General features: G+C 39.4%; 2 protein-coding genes across 4 annotated transcripts; both read left to right on the top strand.

Annotated features, from left to right (window-relative positions):
* Positions 1 to 756: 756 nt before the first annotated feature.
* Positions 757 to 5,943, top strand: tctn2 (tectonic family member 2). 3 transcript variants are annotated; one of them, XM_038704497.1, is made up of 18 exons: positions 757 to 916; positions 1,118 to 1,231; positions 1,915 to 1,985; positions 2,165 to 2,366; positions 2,458 to 2,558; positions 2,657 to 2,856; positions 2,964 to 3,084; positions 3,178 to 3,331; positions 3,439 to 3,522; positions 3,612 to 3,734; positions 3,828 to 3,902; positions 3,986 to 4,084; positions 4,172 to 4,289; positions 4,378 to 4,481; positions 4,650 to 4,797; positions 4,890 to 5,033; positions 5,168 to 5,256; positions 5,628 to 5,943. In XM_038704497.1, the coding sequence occupies exons 1-18, from the start codon at positions 817 to 819 to the stop codon at positions 5,747 to 5,749; spliced, it is 2,169 nt and encodes a 722-aa protein (XP_038560425.1). In that variant the 5' UTR covers positions 757 to 816; the 3' UTR covers positions 5,750 to 5,943. The 3 variants fall into 3 exon arrangements, with proteins under 3 accessions (XP_038560425.1, XP_038560426.1, XP_038560428.1); XM_038704498.1 differs by having other exon boundaries at positions 4,896 to 5,033; XM_038704500.1 differs by having other exon boundaries at positions 2,219 to 2,366.
* Positions 5,944 to 7,030: 1,087 nt separating this feature from the next.
* Positions 7,031 to 26,226, top strand: LOC119892300 (V-type proton ATPase 116 kDa subunit a2-like). The gene is made up of 20 exons (XM_038704501.1): positions 7,031 to 7,587; positions 13,190 to 13,268; positions 13,628 to 13,725; positions 13,877 to 14,014; positions 14,145 to 14,242; positions 15,947 to 16,073; positions 17,301 to 17,383; positions 17,545 to 17,638; positions 18,311 to 18,523; positions 18,913 to 19,063; positions 19,389 to 19,528; positions 19,660 to 19,817; positions 20,019 to 20,109; positions 20,671 to 20,789; positions 20,887 to 21,094; positions 21,241 to 21,360; positions 21,446 to 21,565; positions 21,692 to 21,809; positions 24,343 to 24,514; positions 24,622 to 26,226. Exons 1-20 carry the CDS (start codon positions 7,474 to 7,476, stop codon positions 24,722 to 24,724), a joined length of 2,544 nt encoding a protein of 847 aa, XP_038560429.1. The 5' UTR covers positions 7,031 to 7,473; the 3' UTR covers positions 24,725 to 26,226.
* The last annotated feature ends 554 nt before the right edge of the window (positions 26,227 to 26,780 follow it).

Raw genomic sequence — 26,780 nt, forward strand, 5'->3', positions numbered from 1 at the left:
AACTACCTGTTTTGGAAGCATTTCATATTGTGTGGCATCTATTTTTATTATTATATTTGACATCAACTCACAAGGTCTGTGATATTCTTGTAAAGGATTGAATTGGTGCCATTTGTAGTGAACAAATGTGGGTACTTTGTATAAAAATTTGAGAACTCTAGCTAAAAAAATCAGTGAGTTATAGTTACTGAAGCAAAAAGCGTTACAACCATATTCGGTCTCCCCTATGTATATTATGTGAATCTAGCTCTGGTAGTATGATTATGGATAGTACGGCGCCTGGGGAGCAGTTTGGGGTTCAGGGCCTTGCTCAGGGGGCACCTTCGGCATAGGTCGTGCTGCACTTGATCCGGCAACTCACCGGTTTCCAAAACAAGTCCTAATAGACTGAGCTAATGCCGCCCCAAATTTCTGTATACTCTTTTCACTATAGCTACATATATTTATTTATGCATCTATTTATCTATTTTATGCAAAAGGGACAGTGCACATTAATGAACATCTCTACGTGCATCAATGTAAATATGCCAGAATTAACCAGAAGGCTATTTTTCATCTGTAGTCCCCGGTCAGTCCAATAAAAGAAATAGTACACTACACTACAATATAAAAGACAATCATTATGTTTCACTGAAGTGCAGAGTGTATTAACCACTCCAGGTCAGACGAGGTCGCTCTTTCATTTAAGTATAATTTTGTTTCTCTTGTTCCCCCAGAACAAGAACTTTCCTAGGCTGTGATTCGTTAAGATCTGCGTTGCCAAGACTTCATTAACAGTTTACTAATATGTTGACCTTATAATCTGAAGTGGACCAAATGGCTAACGTGGTTGATTTATTCTTTTCTCTGTCCATTTCACGCCAGGTGACACGTGTTTTACTTTTAATTTCCTTGGCTCACACTCAAAACATTGTCGGTAAGACCTTAATATATGCGCACAATTCATCCAGTTTTTACATTATAATAGCAAACCTAGCTAACGCAGCTAACGCAAGAGCTAGTTAGAAGGCAGTCGTGCTAACGTTAAAAGTTACTTCAGTTGAATTACTTATAAAATATTTGTATAAAGCTGATACACGGAGCAGTTAAAAGAAATGTTTACCATTATGATGAACAGTTTTCCAGCCGTCATATCTCACTGCAACTGGACCGGCAGTCACCGCACTTTTACTCGGAAACACGTCGGACATCTCCCTGAACCTGAGAAGAGTTTCTCCATCCAATACAACAGGTAAAAGCTATAAAGACTTCCTGTTGCTCTACCTTTAGCATCATATGTGGTTCCGTTTCTGCCAAAACTAAGAGTTGCTGAACATTTGTCTGTGTGCCTCCTTGTCATTGCATCTCATTATGGGACTTGTTTTCTATTGTTTGCCAGTTAAGCTATGTTTTCTTTTCTTGCTCTACCAGATCATGACCTGATGAATTTGTGATGGTTTCTATTGAAATGAGTGGTGCTTGGAAATATTTTGTTCCCAGAATATAACATTCTTAAGTTTAGTTGCATACAAAAAGAGAGATAGTCGAGGATCTAAGGCCAAAAGTGGAGAGGCTCAGTTCAAATTTGATGATATTGTTATCCTTATTTCCAGAGATACATGTGATAGGGCAGATGCTGTCCCTTTTGGAGAAATCCAAATTTTCGGTATTTTCGGTTTGGGGGACGGTCCTAACATCAACCAAATAAACTAATTTCGCAACCAACCATTACAATACACCCATCCACTTAAACAACTAGACACATTAAACTTATGAAAAAACAAGGTTGTGCTTTGTTCTATCTCAGGTAGGGGCATCTCAAAAACTAAAGCCTTTTGGGGGGGATTTGTTCCTCTACTAAGACAGAAGGCAATGATGTGGCTACTTTTTGATTGTATTTTAGATTTGTTGGTTGATGATGGTTTGCTTTTACAGGAAGCATTGGTCCTCCATCATGTGTAGCTGAGGTAACACAGTGGGTGCTCACAAGGGAGCAGGTGGGAAAGGTAAGAAGCCAAGAAGTGAACAGTCATTTTCATCATATTCACAGATATTAATGCTAAAGTTAGAGGTAATTAGACATGGTGTATAGTTATAAAAACCTCCCACAATTAATAGAGCCGATATTATAACCTGAACATCTGTTTGTCTTTTTGCCACATGTTTGTTTTATTTTGTGCCCCAGACTGCAGTTAGAGTTCAGCTGACACTGGAGAAAAATCTGCGTTTGTGTCGACAGAATGAGACCGACACAGACTGCTGTCCAAAGCCACTGTGTGTCCTGGAGGCCCTTCAGGTGTCTGCCTGTGTGGGCGGCACACCTCAGGCGTCACTGCTGATCCAGGCCAAGATACATGCCCTGTTGGTTCCTGCTAATGCTGGATCTGGTAATTCAAATGAATGTACCATCGTGCTAACGATGTAAGCCCTTAGAGGGTGCCACCTTTCTAATGAATATAAATCTCCTGTCTATTTAAGATAATAAAACAGTCATTCCAAACCAAGTGTACCAACCACTCGGCTCTTGTCCCTGTGACCTCACGTTCAGAGCATGTGACGTACGCTGCTGCTGTGACAAGGTATTTACATCGCTCACATTATTACATTCTTTTAACAAAAGTGCATTTTAGGCAAATGTATTCATCAACAATAACTTAATTGTTTTTCACTCTAACAGGATTGTTCCATTGAGGATTTGAAGCTGTTTGTGTCCCACTGTCTCCCAGGGCCTTTTGGTGGACAGGTCTCTCCCACTCCAGATTATCAGTGCTCTGTGCAGTCCTCTGAAAACTCCCCGGATTGGTTTCCATTTTTGTGTGTCAATTCTTGGCCTGAAAACAACCCTTACCTTGGACTCTTTTACCAGGGAGACACAATGTGAGACATTATTGTTGTTTTGTTGTTGTTTTTTGGGGGGGGGGGGTTAATGTATGAAATTTTGTGTCATTTTTTAATCATTGATCATTGACCTTTAATTTGTCTAGTACACCAAAGCCTGGCCCATCCTTCCAACAGCCTGTTTTGTCAGCTCCAGTGCCAGTTAATGTTTATATTCAAGGAAGTCCCATTTTTACGTTAAACGACCAGTACTTCACTATTCCTCAGGTTAGTTGTGTATATGTTTTTTTTTTAGATTCTATTTTACTTTGTATTTGTTGCCCTGTAACAACTAATACCTTGGATATTACTGTTCCACAGAATGTGCTCGGGCAGTGTGTAAACAATGCTCCTGTAGCATTTTTGGAAAATTTCAATGTGAAGTGTGTTACTCTGCTACGCTCCTGTCCAACTGCATCTCCCTTACGGACATTATCAACGGCTTTGGGGATTAAAGTGAAGAATGGGCAAGGGGGTATGTTTTACCTGCTAAACATACTGTAGCAAGGCTTTGCTATGTTCGGGAGATCTTTGACTCCGTGTGTCTTTAATTTTTGGTTTATTTTTTGGGATGTATTCCAGGTGATGTTGCAGTGGAGGTAATTGATGAAGTGGCAATTGACTTGACTCAGTTTATATCAAGTGCAGATGCTGTTACCTTTTCAGGTATGGAGATTACATCATATCATCATTATTATAACAACTTAAACTGACATTTAACCCTAATGCTGAAGTTTGTTCATTTTTCTCTGAAGGTGAGAGGCTGGTATGTGAGAATGTGACAGTAGCGTTGGATTACGAATTCTATTGGAAAGGAAATGGCATCACAAGTATCACACTGACACGCACTGTCGGGACCGTCACTTTAAATAGTAGTAGTAAGTGAAATGATTTGGAATATCTCCAGTCATAGTGGATAGATATGTTTGATGTCGCTTGGGCTAATTTTTGTGTTTCTGTCTCCTGAACAGTGGCGTTAACTACAAGGTATTCTGCTGTGTTTCTGAATGGAGAATTCATAGCTCAGCCCAACTCAGGGAACCCAGGTGAGAGCAAGTGAAATAGTGAAATTAATTGGTCTGAAAATAGTTCACAGTAGCTGTTACAGTGGGTACATTTTAAATGACAGGTTATCAGGTGGGAAGGCCTGTTATTGCTGGAATTGTGGACACTTTGGACAATAACACAGGATCAATACAGAGGACGTCAATCAATCTTTGGAAACCAGGTAAAACCCATTAAGTCATGTTGTTGATTACTGGCTCACTGCATGTAGCGTAATGGTCCCAACACCATTTTCTGATCTGGTTAACAGTAGGTGATGGACTCTGTTCCACTGCTGAGAAGAAACCAGTTCTGTATGGGGAAAATTCAACATCAGGATGTCTGCTACCTGTCAGCCGACAAAATCTGACTCAGTGTAACCTTGTGAGGTCAGTAGCTCAGCACAAGTTCACGTTTGATCTTTATCTCTATGTATTTATGCTGATGTAAAATATAATATGTTTTTTTTTCCTTCAGAGAGACTGTGTCTTCTCTCCAGGCAGCTTTGATTACAGCCACATATGTGGCAAAGCGTGGAAACCCAGATCCTCTTACTATGACAGACTGGGTGAACATAAGCTGTAAGTAGATGGTGCAAAGAAACAATTCATGCAAAGTTTTCTGTTTGCTATAGTTTAAACCACTTGCACAGTTTTATTTTAACTTGTAAAGCAAATTGTCTAATGTTCTGCCAAATCATTTTCCTTTTCATTATAACTAAATGTTACCACACAACATACAAATCCCAGTTGTGACACTCAACTCAAGCACAACCACAGAGGACACCACCAGTTCATGCTATGGGATTCCATCCCACCAGCATATCCATGTTTGGAGTCTTATCACTGGCATAGTAGGAGGCCTACCTCAAAGGGATATCCGTGCTTTGCAAGTCAGGTGTGGATCAGGTCTATACTCATTGCAATGCACAGTGTAAATTGTATTCTTAATTCAAGAGGAGATGCTAATCATTGTAAGATATCATATAGCTACAGTCTGTTCCCCTGGGCACTGGATTGTGGAGGAGGTGACGTCTCTCCATGTTTGGACCCAAGGGAGACTCGGTTGTTCCCCATCACCTCTTCAGTCACCTTTACTGACATTCCTATTAACACAGGACCACCAAAAACCAGGTGCTTCCTCAGTCAGCAAATCTGCCCGCATTTAGAGGGTTGTTACGTGAGCCAAATAAATTACTTCATGTATGAGCTGCCTGACTGATTCTAACCTAGAGTGTGATGGGTTTTGTTTTTTACTTTTCCCCCAGGTTTCAGATTAACTTCACAGAGTATGACTGTAACAGGAATGATGTGTGTTGGCCTGAGCTCGCCTTCCCCATCACCAAGTATTACACAGGTGGGAATTTATCTAGTTCTAGGAAATCTGTCCAGTATTTTATTGTTTTAGTGTTAGTTGATCAGTAAATTGGAAATTGTGTTGATGTAAAATGTAATTAGATCATTGTATCCACCATGCCATCATCAGAGCCTTATGAATTTGTTAAAAAAACAATGAAGCAGCTTAATGTCTAAATTGCATCAATATTTAATGTAATGTGTAATGTGCCTTTAAATGCAACAGTGAGTGCACTTGATCCCAGAGTGTACCATTTGAATTAAAAAGAAAATCCATTCCCATATCCCACAGCTGTGAAACATAAGTACAAGAAACACTGCTCAAGTATAACAATGTATACTACTCACTTATTTTACCTTTACCCTCCCCAGGTGAGACATATTCTCAGTCACTGGCTAAGGGCCTTATCTTGGTTTTCTTCTTTATCACTGCCTCCATTCTTGGGACTCCATGGAGACAAATCCGACAGGCATGGAACTGTGCCACTCACTAAATCTCTGAGAAAAATGTAGAGGAACACACACACAGACTAATGGGAGCGTGAGAGGCTGAACAAGATGATGTGTTTAAATGTCACTGAAATGTAATTACACCTTTCTCAATTTGATGTTTATAGTATGTTTGTGGGAATGTAAATATTAATAAATATTGGTGCACCATTTTGTAATAAAGATATTTTTCTATGACTTTTTTTCCACAGCATTCTTATTGATTTGAAAGGTTTGAAAAGCTTTCAATCTGAGTTATATCCCACCGTTCAGTTTGTGTTTTTATGGAGTGCCACAGGGACTTTGGATCAATGTTTCTTCAAGGTTTAAGATGTTCCCACAAGCGATCATCACGCACAAGCACAGTATTGTTTCAGTGTTATGCAGACAACACTGAATGTAACATAGCTGCTGCTCTTTATGATTCTAGGTAGCAAAAACAGGAATAAGGTGTTCACAGATAAGTATATAGAACAGTATACAAATATATAAGAGAATTAACAATGTTGCCAGGGGTGGTCTATATTATGTAAAGATGCTAAAAGAGAGCCATATGGTTTTACAGCCTTTTAGTTATTGCTTTTAAATATTACAACCTCATGGACAAAAAGTACAAAGTTAGTTATACAAAGTTTGCCATTAGAATGAATACATTTATTATAAAGTACTTATATTCTTTGACTTTAATAAAAACAAAATACCATATTTTCCCTCCTCAATGTAAAATCTCTATAAATATGGTCAATGAAGAATCTGCTGAAGTTTTGCCATAATTTTCTGGTTACTAAGATGTATCTCATGTGTCTTGTCTTCTTGGTTTACCCCATTTGCATCTTTTTCTTAGTGCCTCCTTAAAGAAAAATACAACCTGGGTCTGTAGTTTTTGCCCTGGGCAGTCTGGTTAATCCGGTCGTGATAAGGGTTTATTCTTGCAGACAAACATATTTACAGAATAAACATTGTGTGTGTGAAGACAACTATCATCATCCCAGGGAAAATGATTGCACCACTTTCAAAAATTCCAGATACTTGTTTAGACACCATTTTAAAATATGTTTGCAGGATTATAGAAAGCTGTTACTGGACCATAAAGAGTCATGTTAAGCTCTGACAGTCTACTTAAGTCTGCCTTTTAATCAAAGAAAATGTTAAACTTTTTTATTTTGTGTTTGAAGGCATATGTGCCTTCAGACAGCGTTGAGGGCTCAAAGGCCCCACGTCTGAGAGCGTGTGTGGTGCGCAGACTCCAGGAGGCGGTAGTCATTGGTCAAAGGTAACACTGCTGTGTGGAAGTTGATCGTATTCAACAGTGCGAAGTGACGTGTAGGAGTATGGACACTGCGAGCGGACGTCTTATGAAACTTCACAAACTATGAAAGGACTTGCGACCACGTCTTTGGATGTGCTGCGTTAGCGGTCTTACTACGGTTGACTCACAGTTTCATGTTCAACTTTGATGAAAGAAGTTATTCATCTCAGAACAAACAACACGACACTCACTGGCTAGCACATTAGCTAACACAGGAAGAGCCTCTGCTGTAACGATAGCTAAAGTGTCTGTTATGCTAAGTTAGTAAAATATTGTACTAACACCGGAGCCAAGATATGAAAAGCACTAAGAAGGATTTGACTCTCTGCAACTGACGGATCTCTTACAGGAACCGCACTAGTTAGCTTGCTAGTATTAGCCCCTCGCCTGAGCAGGTACATATAAGAGTGAACTGTCAAAATGTCTCTGCTCCGAGGTGAAGATATGTGCCTGGCACAACTGTTTCTACAGTCTGGATCAGCATACGACTGCATCAATGAACTTGGAGAACTGGGGCTTGTGGAGTTCAGAGACGTAAGTCCCGTAACAGACCGCTTTTAATCCCCTGAAACACAGCAATGTCTCACTTTGAAAGTTACTGCCAAGTTTGCCAACATTGAAAGCTCGACAAAGTGCTGTTTGTTCGTAGTAACTTACGTACCATCCGAGCTTCCATAACAATTGTCACTCGATAGTCCTGATATCCCATAGGTCATACCTGGGAAATGCTGCTGTAAAGTGGCCCATGCAGCTACTTACTGTAAAGGTTATGGAGGTTTATCGTAGGGCTGAACGATTTGGAAAATTATATCTTACTGCCATGATCATTTTTACTATCATTATTCTCATTTATATTGAAAATCATACATACTGCCTTTTCTTTTGCAGGGATCTGTACCAAACAAGTGTTTCCTTAAGTCTCTATAATATGATGTGTAGGCCACACACATCACCTTTAACAAATATTGCCCTTCCTGCAATCTGAAAATTGCAGTAGGCCATATTGCGATTCCAGTGAAATGCTGATTAATTGTTCCGCTCTAGTTTGCTAGTTTGTCTCGATCATAGGGGTATGTGACCGTGATGAGTGGGGATGAGGATTGTTAGTCATTCAATTCTTGACTGAATGTACTCAGTAATACTACTCAATACACTGAGTAGTATTAATACACTCTGACTGCTGACTTATTGCGGTAAGCGTGTCGACTCATTTCCGTTTCCGGTGCTTGTGTGTGTGCCTAAGCACTCACAGTTCTTTCCATCTTTTAGTGACTGCTGTTCAATCTCATAGTTGTTCTAAAGTTTTGGTAACTGACGCTACAGTACTTTAGCTTAGCAGCTAGCGATGGCTTCTCCTTCTCCCTCTCTCTCTCCTACTTTCCCCTGCTCGGTGTGTCAGATGTTCAGTTACTCCTCTGCGGTAATGGTACGTGTAATAAGTGTAGTTTATTTATAGACATGGAGGCGAGGCTCAGTGATTTAGAAGTCCGGCTCCGCACCTTGGTAGATCAGTCTTTTAGCTACTGTAGCTAGCCAGTCCCCGGTAGTCGGTGCAGAACGGCCTGAGTTAGCCTGTGGTAGCCGTCCCCCGGCATCTCCTGTGCAGCCAGGAAGGGGTGGCTGGGTGACTGTCCGAAGGAGGAATAGTCGTAAGCATTCAAAGTCCACGGGGCATCATCAACCTGTTCACGTTTCTAACAGATTTTCCCCACTCAGCGACACACCCGCTGAGAAACCAACTCTGATCATTGGAAGCTCCATTTTGAGAAACGTGAAGTTAGCGAAGCCAGCGGCCATAGTTAAGTGCATCCCTGGGGCCAGAGCGGGCGACATTGAGTCTTATTTGAAACTGCTGGCTAAGGATAAACGTAAATACAGTAAGATTGTTATTCACGTCGGCGGTAATGACTCCCGGTTACGCCAATCGGAGGTCACTAAGATTAATGTTGAGTCGGTGTGTACATATGCAAAAACAATGTCGGACACCGTAGTTTTCTCTGGACCCCTGCCAAATCTGACCAGTGATGACATGTATAGCCGCATGTCGTCATTCCGCCGCTGGTTGTCGAGGTGGTGTCCAGCAAACGATGTGGGCTTTGTAGATCATTGGCAGAATTTCTGGGGAAGACCTGGTCTGATCCGGAGAGACGGCATCCATCCCACTTGGGAAGGAGCAGCTCTCATTTCTAGAAATCTGTTTATTAGTGGACCAAATCCATGACAACCCAGAGTTGAGACCAGGAGGCAGAGTCGCAGTTTAACACACTTCTCTGCCCTTCTTTTTCAGCAGTTACCCACCCAAAACCCTACGCAGAGTCGCAGTCTAACACACTTCTCTGCTCCTCCATTTCAGGAGTTACTTAGTGAAAATCCTATAGTGACGGTGTCTGCCCCCCGACCATCGAAATTATTTAAAAAGGTAAACAGAAGAGGAGCTGTGCATAAAAATTAAAACCACAAGAGCAATAGTGCAAACGAATAGGAGAGTTAAATGTGGACTCTTAAACATCAGATCTCTCTCTTCTAAAGGTGTACTAGTAAATGAACTAATATCAGATTATGATATTGATTTATTTGGTCTTACTGAAACCTGGCTGGGTGATGGAGAATATGTTAGCCTAAATGAATCCACCCCTCCCAGTCATATTAATACTCACATTCCTCGAGGCACAGGCCGAGGAGGTGGAGTTGCACCTACTAATCAGCTCTAAACCTAAACTAAACTATAACTCATTTGAAAGCCTTGTCTTTCGCACCCAAGTTGGAAATCACTGCAACCAGTTCTTTTTGTTATAGTGTACCGAGCACCTGGCCCGTATTCTGAATTCTTATCTGAATTTGCAGAGTTTTTGTCAACTTTAGTCCTTAAAACGGACAAAGTTATTATTGTAGGGGATTTTAATATTCATGTGGACGTTGAGAATGACAGCTTTAGTACTGCGTTTATCTCTCTGTTAGATTCCATCGGCTTCTCTCAGAGTGTTCATGAACCGACTCACTGTTTTAACCACACCCTCGACCTTGTTTTGGTGTATGGTATTGAAATTGAACATTTAGTGGTGTTCCCACAGAATCCCTCTTTGTCCGACCACTGTTTGAAAACTTTTGAGTTTGTATTGCTGAACTACTCGCCATTGGGCAAAAATTTCTATACAAGATGTCTGTCTGATAGTGCTATAGCTAAATTTAAGGATGGGATTCCATCAGCTCTAAATACATTATCTAGTCACAAAGTAACGGAGGACTCCTATGCTAGTTTCAGTCCCTCCCAAATCGATCATCTTGTTGATAGTGCTGCAGGCTCGCTGTGAATGACACTCGACTCTGTTGCCCCTCTAAAAAAGAAAATAATAAAACAAAGACGGTTAGCTCCATGGTATAATACTGAAACTCGCAAATTAAAGCAAATATCACGGAAACTTGAGAGGAATTGGCGTTCCACCAAAGTGGAAAATTCTCGTTTAATTTGGCAAGATAGTCTTAAAACTTATAGGAAGGCCCTCCGTAATGCCAGAGCAGCGTACTACTCGTCATTAATAGAGGAAAATAGGAACAACCCCAGGTTTCTTTTCAGCACTGTAGCCAGGCTGACAGAGAGTCACAGCTCTATTGAGCCAAGTATTCCCATAGCTCTCAGTAGTTACGACTTCATGAGCTTCTTTAATGATAAAATTCTAGCTATTAGAGACAAAATTCACCAAGACCTGCCCTCAATTGGCACCGACTTATCTCTTAACTCAGGAACCTTAGAAACAGCTGTAAAACCAGATACATGTTTAGACTGTTTTGCTTCCCTCAATCATTACCAACTAACTTCAATAATTTCTTCATCTAAACCATCAACCTGCCTCTTAGACCCCATCCCGACTAGGCTGCTTAAAGATGTTTTACCCTTAGTCAGCACTTCTATACTAGATATGATCAATCTATCTTTATCAACAGGCTATGTACCACAGTACTTTAAAGTAGCTGTAATTAAACCTCTTCTGAAAAAGCCCAAACTTGATCCAGATGTTTTAGCCAACTACAGACCTATATCTAACCTTCCATTTCTCTCTAAGGTTCTGGAGAAAGCAGTTGCTAAACAGCTGTGTGACTTTCTACAGAGCAATAGTTTATTTGAGGATTTTCAGTCAGGATTTAGAGCTCATCATAGCACAGAGACAGCACTGGTGAAAATTACTAATGACCTCCTTATTGCATCAGACGAAGTCTTGTCTCTGTACTGGTTTTATTAGATCTTAGTGCTGCATTTGATACCATTGACCATCAGATCCTATTGCAGAGACTGGAATATTTCATTGGCATTAAAGGAACCGCTCTAAGCTGGTTTAAGTCCTATTTATCAGATCGATTTCAGTTTGTACATGTTAACGATGAGTCCTCCATGCACGCCAAAGTTACTCATGGAGTTCCTCAAGGATCTGTCCTTGGACCAATCCTCTTCACTTTATATATGCTTCCTTTAGGCAATATTATCAGGAAATATTCCATAAGCTTTCATTGTGCAGATGATACTCAGTTATATCTATCAATCAAGCCAGATGAAACTCATCAGTTAGCTAAACTTCAAATGTGCCTTCAGGATGTTAAAACCTGGATGACCTGTAATTTTCTCATGTTAAACTCAGATAAAACTGAAGTTATTGCTCTGGGGCCTAAGCACCTCCGTGATGCATTATCTAAAGATATAGTTTCCCTGGATGGCATCGCCTTGGCCTCCAGCACCACTGTAAGGAATCTTGGAGTTATCTTTGATCAGGACATGTCGTTTAAGTCTCACATTAAGCAAATTTCAAGGACCGCCTTTTTTCACCTACGTAATATTGCGAAAATCAGGAACATCCTGTCTAAAAATGATGCAGAAAAACTAGTCCATGCATTTGTTACTTCTAGGCTGGATTACTGCAATTCCTTATTATCAGGCTGCTCGAAAAAGACTCTTCAGCTGATCCAGAATGCTGCAGCACGTGTTCTGACAGGAACCAGGAAAAGAGATCACATTTCTCCTGTTTTAGCTTCTTTGCATTGGCTTCCAGTAAAATCCAGAATAGAATTTAAAATCATTCTTCTCACCTACAAAGCTCTTAATGGTCAGGCACCATCTTATCTTAAAGAGCTCATAGTACCTTACTACCCCACCAGAGCACTGCGCTCCCAGAATGCAGGGTTACTTGTGGTTCCTAGAGTCTCCAAAAGTAGACTGGGAGCCAGAGCGTTCAGCTATCAAGCTCCTCTCCTGTGGAACCAGGTTCCAGTTTGGGTTCAGGAGGCAGACACCATCTCCACATTTAAGAGTAGGCTTAAGACTTTCCTCTTTGATAAAGCTTATAGTTAGGGCTGGCTCAGGTTAGTCCTGAACCATCCCTTAGTTATGCTGCTATAGGCCTAGACTGCCGGGGGATTTCCCATGATGCACTGAGCTCCTCTCTCCTCTACTTTCTCTCCCTCTGTATACAACCTTATCCCATTATTGGATGTTACTAACACAACTTCTCCCCTTTCTGGTAGTCTTGTGCTTTCTCGTCTCTCTCCTCTCTCCTATCACTTCCTGCAGGTTTTCTGGCTCTGGATCTGTGGCTGCGGGTCACCTGCTGCCCCCGTGTTCCTGCTCGACACCCTCTGCTGCAACGACTATTGTTGCTAGTCTTATTGTTATTATTGTTATTATAATCATTAACATTACGATGGTTACCATTAACACTATTATAAATATCTGTACCATTTTTCATTTAGTCTATAGCAACATCACCTTCACTGTCTGTACCTCTGTGTGTATATTGTGTAGGCTGCCTCCCTCCCCTCTCTCTCTCCCTCCCTCCCTCTCACTCTCACTCTCACTCTCACTCTCACTCTCACTCTCACCCCAACCGGTTGAGGCAGATGGCCGCCCACCCTGAGCCATGGTTCTGCTCGAGGTTTCTGCCTCTTAAAAGGAAGTTTTTCCTTGCCTCTGTCGCCTACTGCTTGCTCTTGGTGGGAACTGTTGGGCTTCTGTAAATATCATCACAGAGTACGGTCTAGACCTGCTCTTTTATGAAAAGCGCTGTGAGATAACTGTTGTTGTGATTTGGCGCTATATAAATAAAATTGAATTGAATTGAACTGAATTGAATGTCTCCTGCACCTGTTTCAGCTCAATCCCAGTGTGAACGCATTCCAGCGAAAACATGTCAATGAGATCAAAAAATGTGAAGAGATGGAGAGGATCCTTGGTAAGGATAATTTGATCTTCTAACATGAAGTTTACCAGTAAAGTTCCCTATCTATTTATTGAGTTGGAGTTGTAGTCGAGCTTTGGGGAGGAAGTACAATTAAGCCACAGATGACCTTCTCACTGAATTGAATTGAGAGCCAGTGACCCTACAGTCATGAGAAATGTCAGCTGGTTGTAGATTTAGTTGAATGAAATGCCATCCTTGGTTAACTAATCTTTTATTATTAGATTAAGAGAAGAGAATAACACACAGTCAGATTTTGCTCCAAATACAATGTTATTCAAAGGCTGCTCAAGGTATTTGGAACGGATCCATTTGTGTGTGTTATAAAAAAGATTGCTCTTTATTTTAAACAGGATACCTTCTGAGGGAAGTCAAGAAAGCAGACATTTCACTGCCAGAAGGAGACATGAACCCAGTGGCTCCTTTACCCAAGCACATCATGGGGATTATGGTTTGTTACTTTTTGATGTATCGTCATTTATAATTTTTGAATATAATATGTTGACAGTGGTATTTCTGTACAGTGTCACAGAGTTAATGCTACTATGCTATATCACTGTGTGTGTGTGTGTGTGTGTGTGTGTGTGTGTGTGTGCGCACAGGAGCAGCTACAGAGGCTAGAAGTGGAGTTGGGTGAAGTAACCAGGAATAAAGAGAAGCTGCAGAGGAATCTGCTGGAGCTGACGGAGTACACACACATGCTGCGCATCACCCGCAACTTTGTACAGAGATCTGCTGAGGTTAGTGTGTCATCCACATTTTCATGTGTGTTGTCTGGCAAATAATTATTTTCTCAATATGGCAATTAGAATCTGCTCGGCTCTGCGATTTGAGTTTTTTTATCCGCTTGCATCTTGTCTTTACTTTTAGCGAGAGCCCATACAAGTACAGTATGAGGAGTTTCCCTTCCTAGAAAAAGACACAGCGATGGACTACAGCAGCATGCAGAGGCTAGGAGCCAAACTGGGGTGAGGGATGGAAATTCTGCTAGCCATATCAGTGTTATGTGTATGCTAGTTTTTGGACATGGATTTATTTAAGAGTTGACATTAGGCACTAGGTCTGTCACTGTTCACCAGTTTTCACAATAGTCGTGACATTTTAAAAATTAAATAGTAATATCTTGGGATATTTAAGCCACAATGGTATCATGCCGAAAAAGTAAATGGGTTGCACAGTTGCTGCTACGCATTTAAAGAAAGTTTAAAATGAGGCAAGCCGCACTTTTATTTGTTCCTTTTTTTTTTTTACTCTCTCTGTCTCCCACACAAAACCTTATTATTAGAGTCTGTACTCCTCAAAACAGTTATCTCAGTGGTGTGGGAATTCTCTGGACACTGTAAAAAAGACAGACATTTAGTTGAATGTGAATGTAAATTGAAATGAAAAAACGTTGCTTTATTCACCAAACTTGACTATCTTGCCTTCATCAGAGTAGCATTGAGAATGTGCAGCAAAAGAGACGTTTTAAAAGAAATATATCTAATCTCTACTACCGCTATTCTGCAACATAGAAAGTATCACAGCTACAGCAGGCAGCTTGTATTTTGTTCAGTTGAGCACAATGTGACATCAATAATGTAAGATTGTTTAGGTAACATCAAAGCTACAGCCACTGTGACATTAATCAAATTGCTCACATGCACATGTGTCTCCCTCATCCCTATTTCCTAATTAATTTATCCAGATAACAATTGGTTGTCAGGTGCAGGTTAGCTTATCTAATAAAACACATGCACCATGAACTCACCGCAGTGGCCTGGGTTTTAATTGGACCAGTGGCTCATTTACTGCATGTCATCCCCTCTCTCTCTCTCTTTATCCACAATAAAGACAACAAAATTGCCCAAAATAAAAGCTATTGGTTGTCACTTGAGCCCAACCGATATGGGATACCTATTTTGATATTCGAGGATTTTAAAATTTGTTATTCTGATTTATCGGAAAATATCCTTCTTTTTTTCCCCCTTCTTTTTAGAAACATATAACACAGACAAAGATTATCCATAACGTTTCTTATGTATAGTTATGAGACCTTACCAAGATAACATGACATAATGCAGTTTAAAAGTAAACTTTTTTTCTTTTGTTATAAGTAATACTTACTGCTGATTATGTCAGCTGATTGCTGTGTTTTGTGGGCAGTACAACAGGGGAGCTGCAGAGTGCCCCCCGGTGGGAATAGTATGCAACAACACCACTCATAACATGATAGAAGGGGCCGTTGTCTGTCTTGCCGTTTCTTTTTTAATTGTCATTAATTGGCTGTTATAAACACCAATACATTTATTTGCAATTAGCTTATATCAGGCTCTAGTTGTAACTGTTAGTTATTTGGATATTTTTAAGCTGCGAGCATAACAATTTAAATATCAATGTGAAGTTGCTAGTGCAAAAGAGAGTTCGTAAAGAATCGGTGGAAAAAACAATAATTTTATTGTTAAAAGTTTTTCTTGTGTAATCACAAAACAATCTTTTTTTAATTTTTTTTATTTACAAGTGTAATTTTGAACATAAACAATGTTTTTAATGAATTTTGAATTCTGTTATTTTATTGAAGATTATTGTTGATCATGATATCATTATTGTCATATTTTAAATAAAAAGTTTGTGTGCCCTGTAAGCTCCTATGTTGCTGTGGCTGTTTATGAATAGTCTTCATTCTCTTGCAGTTTCATTTCTGGGCTTATTCAGAGGGGGAAGATCGAGGCCTTTGAGCGGATGCTTTGGCGAGTGTGTAAAGGCTACACCATCCTCAGCTATGCGGAGATCGAAGAGTATCTGGAAGATTCTGACACGGTAGGTTTGTCAAAGCTAACTGTGGCCACGATTTGTGCTAAAGATGAATTACTTTTGTTATGTCTTCCCTGCATTACAGGTTGAGATTATCAACAGGAAAGGTAGAAGAAACAATTCTATGGATTACATATCATTTGGTACAACAAGAAAACAAACTTAAAATTAATTAAAATTTTATTTACTGATTTGCTGTATATCAACTTTGATAACTCATTTTGGGTCTCATCCAAGAAATGCTTTTAATGACAAATTGGATCTTAGATTCTGCGCCCGCACATGATTTTGATACATTTTTGGCTTTTTTGGGACTAATCTATATTCTCTAGTCTGTCTTTTTTGTAGGTAAGAGGAGTGTGCAATAGAAATCTTTTATAAGCTGATGCATATAAATCTTTGTGTTGTGCCATGTTCAAAGCCATTGAAAATAAACCATACTCTAATTTAATAAATTATATATACTGAAATAAAATAACAATATTTGTAAAATTGAAAAACACTTTGTATTTTCATCTTCTTTATTATAATTATTTCCTATATCATAGCATAGAATAAAATAAGAAAACATATTTGCTTGGTGTTACATGGTGCATGGTGTTAAATATGACCAAAAATATCATTGCCGCTTCATTTAGTTTGTTTTGATTCCCCAGTGGATTTTGTTAAGAAACAGTGCAGAGAACAGAGTCTTGAAAATTCATCGGTGACCCTGTTGTGAAGTCGGTTCTAGTCCTTCTTGCGGTTCTCATAAACACTGAGTGCTGCGATCTTGTCCATTCATATTGTGGGAGAGCACTAATCCACTTATCCATTTCCTCTGCTTGATCAGAAGGCAGGCATGCAGGACTGCGGCTGATCAGTAGTGGAATGTCAGGACTTATTTTCACTGATGGAAAATCAGGAAGAATTACAAGCTATGTTGGCGTGTCGATGAATCTTGTGAAAAGAAAAGGCTTGACATAAAAGCGTAAAAAGAAACGACAGTCATGCTTTTTCAAAAATTGGGGCGAGAAAGCCGTGCTTTTCAGGTCAAGAATGAACTTTCACTCTCAAATACATCTCAGTTAGTTTTAATAATGAACAGCTTGATTTTACACAAGTTAATTTTTAGAATATATACAGTTTTTGAACTTGTGAGTGTAACCAGCACTTGAAAACCTACTCTGGACTATTTTCGATAGAGCATCCGGGTCTTATGATTGAACATTTCCTCTTATTTTCTATCTGCAGGGTGAGCCGACCAAAAGCGTAGTGTTCCTGATCTCTTACTGGGGAGACCAAATTGGCCAGAAAGTGAAGAAGATCTGTGACTGGTAATAATTTCACAATCAGTTATCCTAATGGTTGCTCTATTAATGTCAGAAACAGGGGCTGGTATCGGTTTGTTTAGGAAATGGGTTTTGATTTATTAACTTTTTTGCCTGCCTTAGTAGTGGTGCGTTGTGAATAACATGCTTTTCCCCCCCCTCTATAGCTACCACTGTCACTTGTATCCCTATCCTAGTAGCAATGAGGAGAGGAATGATGTTGTGGAAGGACTCAGAACTCGCATTCAGGACCTGCACACAGTATGTCTTTACTTCTTTTTCTTCTCTTTTAAGTATCTAATTATGCAGATGTTTTAATGAGTGACAGAAAAAGCAGTTATTCTGTGTGTCATTCACCAAACGTTTACTTTTTCCTTTTGTTAGCTCTAATCTCCCTGTTTAAAATATTCTCTTAGTCATTTATGAGCTTGTCCTGGTAAAGGACTACAAGATGTTCCAAAACAAGCCTTTTAGAAAATCTTGAGTTCAGTGAATCACATTACATCCAGTAAGGATTTTCCTTTTTCACCAGTCTTCAATGGCCAAAGAAGAAAGAATTAAATTGAAAGGCTGTTTTTTTTCCCCCCTAAAAGATTAACACAGTTTTTCTCCTTCTCCAATCCTGGCAGTTGTGAGGGTCAGTTTCTGTCTGGGGCATTTCACCGTGAATCCTTTGGTAGCGTTAACCCACTGTGACTGTAAAATAGAATTGCACTCACCCCCTGAAGCACATGATCAGCATGAGGCCTCAGCTGAAAGTTGAACCGTTTTTTCATCCCCTGCCTTTTCTTCACTGTTTCTCATGTCTGCCTCTTATTCACATAGTAACACTTACAAATGCCTCTTGTTTAAAATATAGATGTTGGCGTTTTGAATATCTTTTTAATGTGATCTACCACACTAAGAGTCCTGTTTATCTCTTTCTGTGTCCAGGTACTTCATAGGACAGAGGACTATCTGAGACAGGTCCTGATTAAGGCTTCGGAATCCGTCTACACCTGGGTCATCCAGGTCAAGAAGATGAAAGCCATCTACTATATTCTGAACCTGTGTAGTTTTGATGTTACAAACAAGTGTCTGATCGCTGAGGTGTGGTGTCCTGTGGATGACATTCCCACCCTGCGGAGGGCGCTAGAAGAAGGATCGGTGAGGAAACTGTTAAAGAGTGAAGTGTCTTCGACTTTGGCCTCACTGCAGGCTTTGTTTTTCTGTTTATTTAACCCCGTGCAGTTGCTTCATGAACTGGCTTCTTTTGTTTAGTTTAACAAAAAGAATTTAACGTGACTTGGCAAGGGTACTGAAAGGCCACTGTTAATTCAGTGTGCAGGCTGACGAGACGAGAGTGTGTATTTGGGACAAAACAAAGATGCACTAATGGGAATAACTGTTCCTAAAAAGGTTTATCAGTTTGCCTCCGGGGGGATGGGGGTTGCATATGCTTCCTACTTAGCAGTGACAATCAAGGGTTTTAAGACATTATGGTGAAATTAGTTTATAGGGCACGCTGACATTTTGATTTGACATTGATATTTCAGAGAAAAAGTGGAGCCACAGTTCCTTCCTTTGTCAATCGTATCCCCACCAAAGACACTCCCCCAACCCTGATAAGGACCAACAAATTTACCTCTGGCTTCCAGAACATTGTGGATGCCTATGGAGTGGGCACCTACAGGGAGGTTAACCCTGGTGAGTGGGATCCTTTTCCTCTCTGTATTTGTACACATGAATTATCAGATAAGGCTCCAAAAATAAAACGTAACGTGAGCCCTTAATTTATCACTTTGGAGATTTTTAAAGGTCTTTGTTACTTTATCAGAAGTCAAAGATGTGACAGCTACATGCAGTCTTTGAAGAAAAAGTCACAAAAGAAACATTTATCGTTCCTTTTCTAATTGCAATGTTGTAATTGTGTGATATTCCTTCCTGCAATAACATGTGCATAATGTAACAAAAATGAATGAATAAAAATTTCTTGTTCTGTCTTTATTTCTTTTTTCTCCTGTCTTCTTAGCTCCTTTCACAATCATCACCTTCCCGTTCCTGTTTGCTGTGATGTTTGGGGACCTGGGTCATGGAGTTATTATGGCTGTGTTTGCTTTCTGGATGGTGCTCTATGAGAACAACCGCAAACTTAAAAACACAAGGAATGAGGTGAGTAATCTAAAACATTTTTTTTTTTAACCTAATACTCATTTGAAAATAGTAACTTAAGTAATAAGTAACTTAACGAATGCCAGTTTGTGGCATACAGTGTAACTGAGTGATTCTGTGTGCATGTGCAGATCTGGAACACATTCTTTGAGGGGCGTTATATAATCCTGATGATGGGCCTGTTCTCCATCTACACTGGCCTGATATACAATGACTGTTTCTCAAAGTCCCTTAATATCTTTGGTTCTGGATGGAGCGTGAAAGCCATGTTCACAGCAAATGTCTGGAAGTGAGTACTTCATTACAAGAAGGACTTCATTGTAACTCAGAAGTTCATAAGTGCATAAGGATTGTATTTAAGGTTAAGACCATTAATAAACAACCGATTATGTGTCAAAAGATATAAAGATAAGATGACATTTGTGGACTTGTTTCATAATGACATACTATACATGTAACACAAAGTGGTGGTTTTATTTGTGCCCAACAGGGACAGGGATATCCAGGGGAATGGTCTTCTTACTCTGGATCCAAATGTTACAGGAGTTTTCACTGGACCATACCCTCTGGGAATTGACCCAGTGAGTTGAGAATATTGAGGACAAGTCATCATGAATGACACGTCATGACTTTTTATTGTTGCTTCTCATCTTTGTGGTGGTTTTAAAGAGTTTTCATCATACAGTCACAGTAAAAAGCACTCAGGACCTAATGTGCATTTCAAGTTATACCCACATACATACACAAGCATACTTACATAATTGCCAAAAAACTAACAAAACATGATAATTAGCTTCCTGGTTACTGCAAAAATAGGCAGTTTGCATGCACTGGTTTTACTGATCAAGTACAACAACTAGTTGCTTCTTTAAATTACAGAAATGGAATATCAATCCAGTCACATTCTGAAATACACTTACCACAGGGACAATAACAATAAATTGGGTTGAATTCTTGGAAAGTAAATTATTGAATCTCTTGGTTTCCCCTTCCAGGAACAATAATGTTCTCCTTACATTGTCTAACCAACGAACAAAGCACAGCTATTCTTTATGGGCTTTAAATCACAGTGCTAGAGTTAATATTTTACCAATCAAAACTACTCACTGTAAAATATAGTATGTCTCTTTTCCTTTGCAAAGATTTGGAACCTGGCAACCAACCGCCTTACATTTCTGAACTCTTATAAGATGAAGATGTCAGTGATACTGGGCATCATACACATGAGCTTCGGGGTCATCCTCAGCACTTACAATCACTTGTAAGTACCAGTTTGTTTTTTACATCGTAAAGCCCTTCATTTTGTTAACGATGTTATGGTTTTTAATACCTTGACTCATTTTTGTCAACAAAAACAGGCACTTTAGGAAGAAGTACAACCTGTACTTGGTATTTCTCCCTGAACTCCTGTTCCTGCTGTGTCTGTTTGGGTACCTGGTGTTCATGATAGTGTACAAGTGGCTGGTCTTCTCTGCTAAGGACTCCAGACTGGCCCCGAGCATCCTCATGCACTTCATAAACATGTTTCTCATGCAGGGTGAAGTGCAGCCTCTCTACCCAGGACAGGTGAGAAGCTAATGTAAAGCTCCTTTCCTGCTACAGTGTAACGTGTGTCCCTGTTCTTACTGAACAGATATCAGGGGGTTCAAAAATACAATACAGATGTCACTGAGACGGTTCATAACAAAGCAATGTTGTTTTGCTTCTTCCAGTCTGGCTTCCAGGTATTTCTGTTGGTCATTGCTGTTCTCTCAGTGCCTGTCTTACTCGCGGGGAAACCCATCTACCTTTATTGGCTTCACAATGGAAGCCGCCGCCTAGGAATGTACAGGGTGAGGTTTTGAAATGCACGTCTCCAATTATTTGTCCTCTGACTGTAAATAGGCAAATCTGATCAGTTTATCTGTGTGTTCTTAGGGATATGAGCGTGTACGGCGTAACAGTGAAGAGGAGCTCTACCTGATGAGGGCTCATGACATGGAGGAGGGCAGCAGTCACAGTGATCTCTCCACTAGTGGAGACTGCCACACAGAGGAGGTCAGCACAGCAAATCCTCTGGAATATTAGCCAATAATCCTAAACTTCCTTATAAGCAACCATTGTAGATTTTTTTATTTTTTTTTACCGGAGTATGTGATGCTGAGTTTTGTTTTGTTGTGTTAGTTTGACTTTGCAGATGAGTTGCTGCATCAGTCCATCCACACTATAGAGTATTGCCTGGGTTGCATCTCCAACACAGCCTCCTACCTAAGGCTCTGGGCTCTAAGTCTGGCACATGCCCGTGAGTATGATGGTTTGCGTTACAACACACACAGGTACTTTGTCGCTCCTTCAAACCTGAACAAGCGCACACTGACAGGGTGAGAATATACAATTATAAATAACTCACGAGTAGCTTATTTAGATAGAAGTTTTATTATCAAAGAGCCACTTCACATTTTATTCCCTCAGAAACGATAAACAATTTACTTTTGTTCTTGCATGTGTGTACATGACAGAGATGCTCGCAAGTCTTTGAGCTAGAGTCCAAGTCAAGTCTCAAGTCTCTCATGGTTATAATGAATGTTGTATCACCTGCTGTGTTCAAACCAGGCTGCTTATAAAACTGCCTAGCTATAAGGAATACTGCAACTGTAACCTGTTTTTCACTTACAGAGCACAACCATGTAATGTGCAATGCAATTAATGACAGCTTATGAACTACTATAAGTCAACACACCCTGCTGACTCTCAAACCCAGTGTAACGTTATAACTAAATAAAACTGTAACGTTACATGATCAACAATAAACCTGTAACCTGTTTGCAGCCAACGGTAATAATTAACGTTATGGCAGCTAGCCGGATGTAAATGATTACGTTAATCGACCACCACAAGTTTGGCAAGCAAACAAACGCTCGTTCATCTTTTTATAACACAGTCGGAGTTAACCTTAGGTAGGTCGCAGCTAAAGCAAGAAGCAAGCTAACATTAGATGGCCTATGTTGTGCTAAACATGTTTACTCACCACAGGTAACCTATTTTGCGTTCAGCACTTCTTTGTTTGGGCCTTGTTGTTTGACGTTTTAAAGCCAAAGTTTATGATAAATGGCACAGCAACTGCTGGTGTTTCCTGTCCTCTCTCACTTGTGGCCGTGCGCAGCTGATACTACATGTTACTTAGGCAGGTTATAGGTAATGAAGGGAGGGGAATAACAGTATGCTCATCAGACGTACCAGATGTCACCATCATTATGAGAGATGATTGTTCACTCATAAATATACAGAAAATAAGATTTTCTGTAATGCACAGCGGTAAGGGGCTTTACAGCATGCACACTTGGATAAGAGTAATACAGTGTGTCCTCAATCATCCAGCATAGAGGTTGTGGGCATGGATACAGTACAGGTCAGCCTGCCATGTTTCATTGGTGAATGTATATTACTTAATTCTGTAGATCCCCCAATACATTTTCTCATAAATATCATTTTTACTAGATTTCTGCATCCTATTTTACACAATTCAAGGGTTATCAAAAAATATTAGGTTGATGACCCCTTTTTCAGTTCCTGCATTTGGTCACGTTATATGTATAAAGCAGCACCCTGGATTCTCAACCTGTAAGAAGTGATATAAAAAGTGTAGGTGGATAATTAAAGTTATTTTCAAGCTGTCCTTTTCTTGACTGCGCCACAAATGAAATCACATTTTGACCCAATTTGAGCACATGTGCAAATGTTTTCACGCGTGGTATTTCATGGTTTATTAAACTGATTTTAATTTGTTTTGCATAACAAATTATAATCAAATGGAAAATTAAGTACATCCACTTTAATGTCTCGAATATGTATATATAGAATATGTATATATAACTGCATTCTGTTAATATGACTGATGGTGTTGCAGAAATCTTAAAAGGTTATATGTTGTCACATTACTGGTGTGACTTCAGAATTTCAGAGTGAAATGTTTGTCAATAGTTGTTCAGTCCCTCAAAACCCTAACAACCAATTCAAACCCTTTTGCAACTTTGGTCATGACGTCATGACCAAGGACATTAATAAGAGTCTAGATCAAAGCCAACAAATGCTAAAATCACTGAATTGACCCTGCCTATATTTGGGACAGGCCTTTAATTTCTTTTGCACAAAACTGAAACTACTATTAAACTGTTTTTTATTACAGAATAATACTTGTATAAAAACAACATACTGCAGGATGAGAGCAGAGAGAAGTGTGGCAGAAGTTAACAGAGAGCGATGGACTTCACATGACAGGATTTAAAACCTGGATTCATTTTTATGAAACGCTGTTTTGAATATCTTGATCGGTGGACCCTTACAGACTAAAGAAATATAAATAATCAAGGAACGGACTCATCCGGACTTAATGAGCAGACTTAACGAGCGCTTCGAAGGTAATGGCAGTCGGCACTTTTTTCCCTTTCCGCTCTTGTACCTGCCAGGTTACCCCGGTAGATCTATAAGAATTAGACTTTGGGGCTTGTTTCCATTAAATGAACTGAATTGTGGAGAATCTAACCAATCTAACGATGTGTAGCATGTACATATGGACATATTGATCATATGTTTAAACATTAATATTTGTATCAATGATCTAAGCAGTTAAAGCAGGCGACCCTGCGGGTTTAAGAGGTTTTATACATCCAAAAAACTAGACCAGGTGTTAAATTGAGGTAGTGGTTTATTTGCCAATAAAGGAGACAGGCGGCTATTTGGGACTCGGCTATTAATTGAAGTTGTACGGTAAATAAACTGTTTGTTGTTATTCTCTAAATAGATGGTGCACATACTCTTTTTTTCTGCTTTAATAGAGCTATCAGAGGTGCTTTGGACCATGGTGATGAGAGTAGGGCTACAAATGGGCACTACTCTCGGGGTTTTATTCCTGGTGCCTGTGTTTGGCCTGTTTGCTGTTCTCACTGTGTCCATTCTTTTGGTAATGGAGGGTCTGTCTGCATTCCTTCATGCCCTCCGGCTGCACTGGTAAGATAACAGTAACCACTAAAGTACTTGTATCACTGACATGGCCAATGTGCTGTGAATTATTTAAGTGTTTTATATTCATAGCAGCTTTTTGTTTTCTTCCTCAGGGTGGAGTTTCAGAATAAATTCTACAGTGGGACTGGAGTCAAGTTTTGCCCCTTCTCCTTCTCTCTCCTGCCCTCCAGCTTTGAGCACGATGGCTTACTGTGAAAGGACTATTTGCTAATACTGTTAGGTGGTAAATAGCCAAAACAAGCCATCAGACTTATTCCAGATGTCATGAGACTTTTTTCTGTTCATCTTTTAACAGTTTGTCATAAAAAGACATTTAATGTTGAGCTTCACAGATTTCGGACTAAAAAACGCTGCCCTCCCAACAGTGTACTGACAGTACAGAGTGCACTGTTGAGAAGTTACTGTTTCTTATTGCAAATGTATACATGAATGGGTATTTTGTACCAGATTCAGTATGCGTCACTGCAGGACATTTTGTGAGGGTGAAATTCGAGGCTCAAATTTAAAATGTAACTCAAGTACTTAAAACTGTCAGTTTTCTCATGAGGCATATTTGGTAATAGTTGTAAATGTCACTTGTATGGAGAACCACATCTGCCAAACTTATTAATAAATAGGTAAAAAAGATATAGCATTTTTAGTATGTAATGGATGGCCCCAACATGTTGCTGGTTTTGATCTTTTCGTGGGATTTGCTGATTAAATAAGATGAAAGATAAAATAACATCCTCCTTTTCCTTGAAGAATAATATGTCTATTTCTGTTGGTTCCATTTTGACTTTCTTTCACTGAGTTTCAGTTATGGCAGGTCTGGTTTCCATACACTGGGTAGTGAGCCACCTTTCGGTTACATAGTTCCTGCTCAACCTTTTGTTGAGCTGACTGCCTTACAGAACAACCAAATGACGACATACTGTGTAATTCTCCAGTTTCCTTTGTATAAACATTGCAAAGGATCTTTGACATTTTCAGTATGGAAAAGTGTTTGGGCAGGTGTGTGATGATATGTATATACTTTTACAGAATTATTTTTTAATTTATTATATTTTAAAATGTTGCATCAGAATTAAAGATGAATGTTAATGGGGATATGATTTTTACTTTAATGCATTCACAGTATTGCCTATGCGTCTGCCACTTGCTGTACAATTTAACATTCCATGCAGGAAAAACTTTAATCATTCAACTCTGCTGGTCTGGAGAGCCATATCCATATTCGACACAGTGGTTACATCTTCTTTGGACAAGACTGACATGAGGCATTAGTAGTATTTACTAATTGTTTTGAATTTCTTGGTACTGTATGTATGGAATTGGTATTTTTCTAAGGGAAGGAAACTTAATTGTCGTAACTGTCGCATTATTGATGTCTGCACTTTTTCATTGGCAAAACATTTAGCAAAAAGTAAGATACGGGAATTTTTGAAAGTCATGACCTTCTATGTCAGGTTGTAATGGTGAAAAAAAGGTATCAAATCTTGATGATGCAAGTGGCAGACACTGTTTTATCGGGGGCAAATAAGCAAATAATGATCCATTAGCAATTATTGGTTGAAGGGGTATTATATTTCTTCTAATGGAGCCCTAATCTTGCCATTAATTTTATTAAGAATTTTGGGGGGTTTTTTCATTGACAAACACTCCATGTTCCTTTTGAGAATATCCTCATGTCAATAATAAATTGTATTTGTTTTGAATTGAGTCTTCCCCCTTGCATTTGTTATTCTATGTGGGTTTACACAAGCTACATGGAAGTTGACACCAAGACATTTCACCCACTTCATGTTTTACATTTTAAATGTGTTTCAGAACTTTTAGCACCAAATTCATCAACTTAAATCTTGTGCGCACTACAATCTGTAATTCTTGGAAAGCGATCTTTGTGCTGCTTTTGTTGAGATGTGATTTAAATGAAATGTACACAAGCAAACCCATTTGACTACATATAATAATAATAATCTTTATTTGTAGAGCACTGTTCAAAAACAAGTTACAAAGTGTAGAGACAATAATACCCAAAAGACAATAGTACAAAAACAATACAAGATAAAAGCAAGAAAACATTGAAATGACTAAAATACATGTTAAAGATAAATGTAAAATTAGTAAAATAGAATAAAATAAAGTCAAATAAGATCGGGAAAGGCTCTCCTATAAAAGTATGTTTTAAGAAGGGAAGAGTTCACTGACTCAGCCGACCAGATTTCCTATAAAGGCTTTGGTGCAGTATGCTGGAGAGAGATATTTTTTT

The sequence above is a fragment of the Micropterus salmoides genome, unplaced genomic scaffold (genome assembly GCF_014851395.1).
Source record: "Micropterus salmoides isolate LMB-PRFRI ecotype aquatic unplaced genomic scaffold, ASM1485139v1 Ms_hic_scaffold_7, whole genome shotgun sequence".
In the NCBI taxonomy this organism is placed as follows: Eukaryota; Metazoa; Chordata; class Actinopteri; order Centrarchiformes; family Centrarchidae; genus Micropterus; species Micropterus salmoides.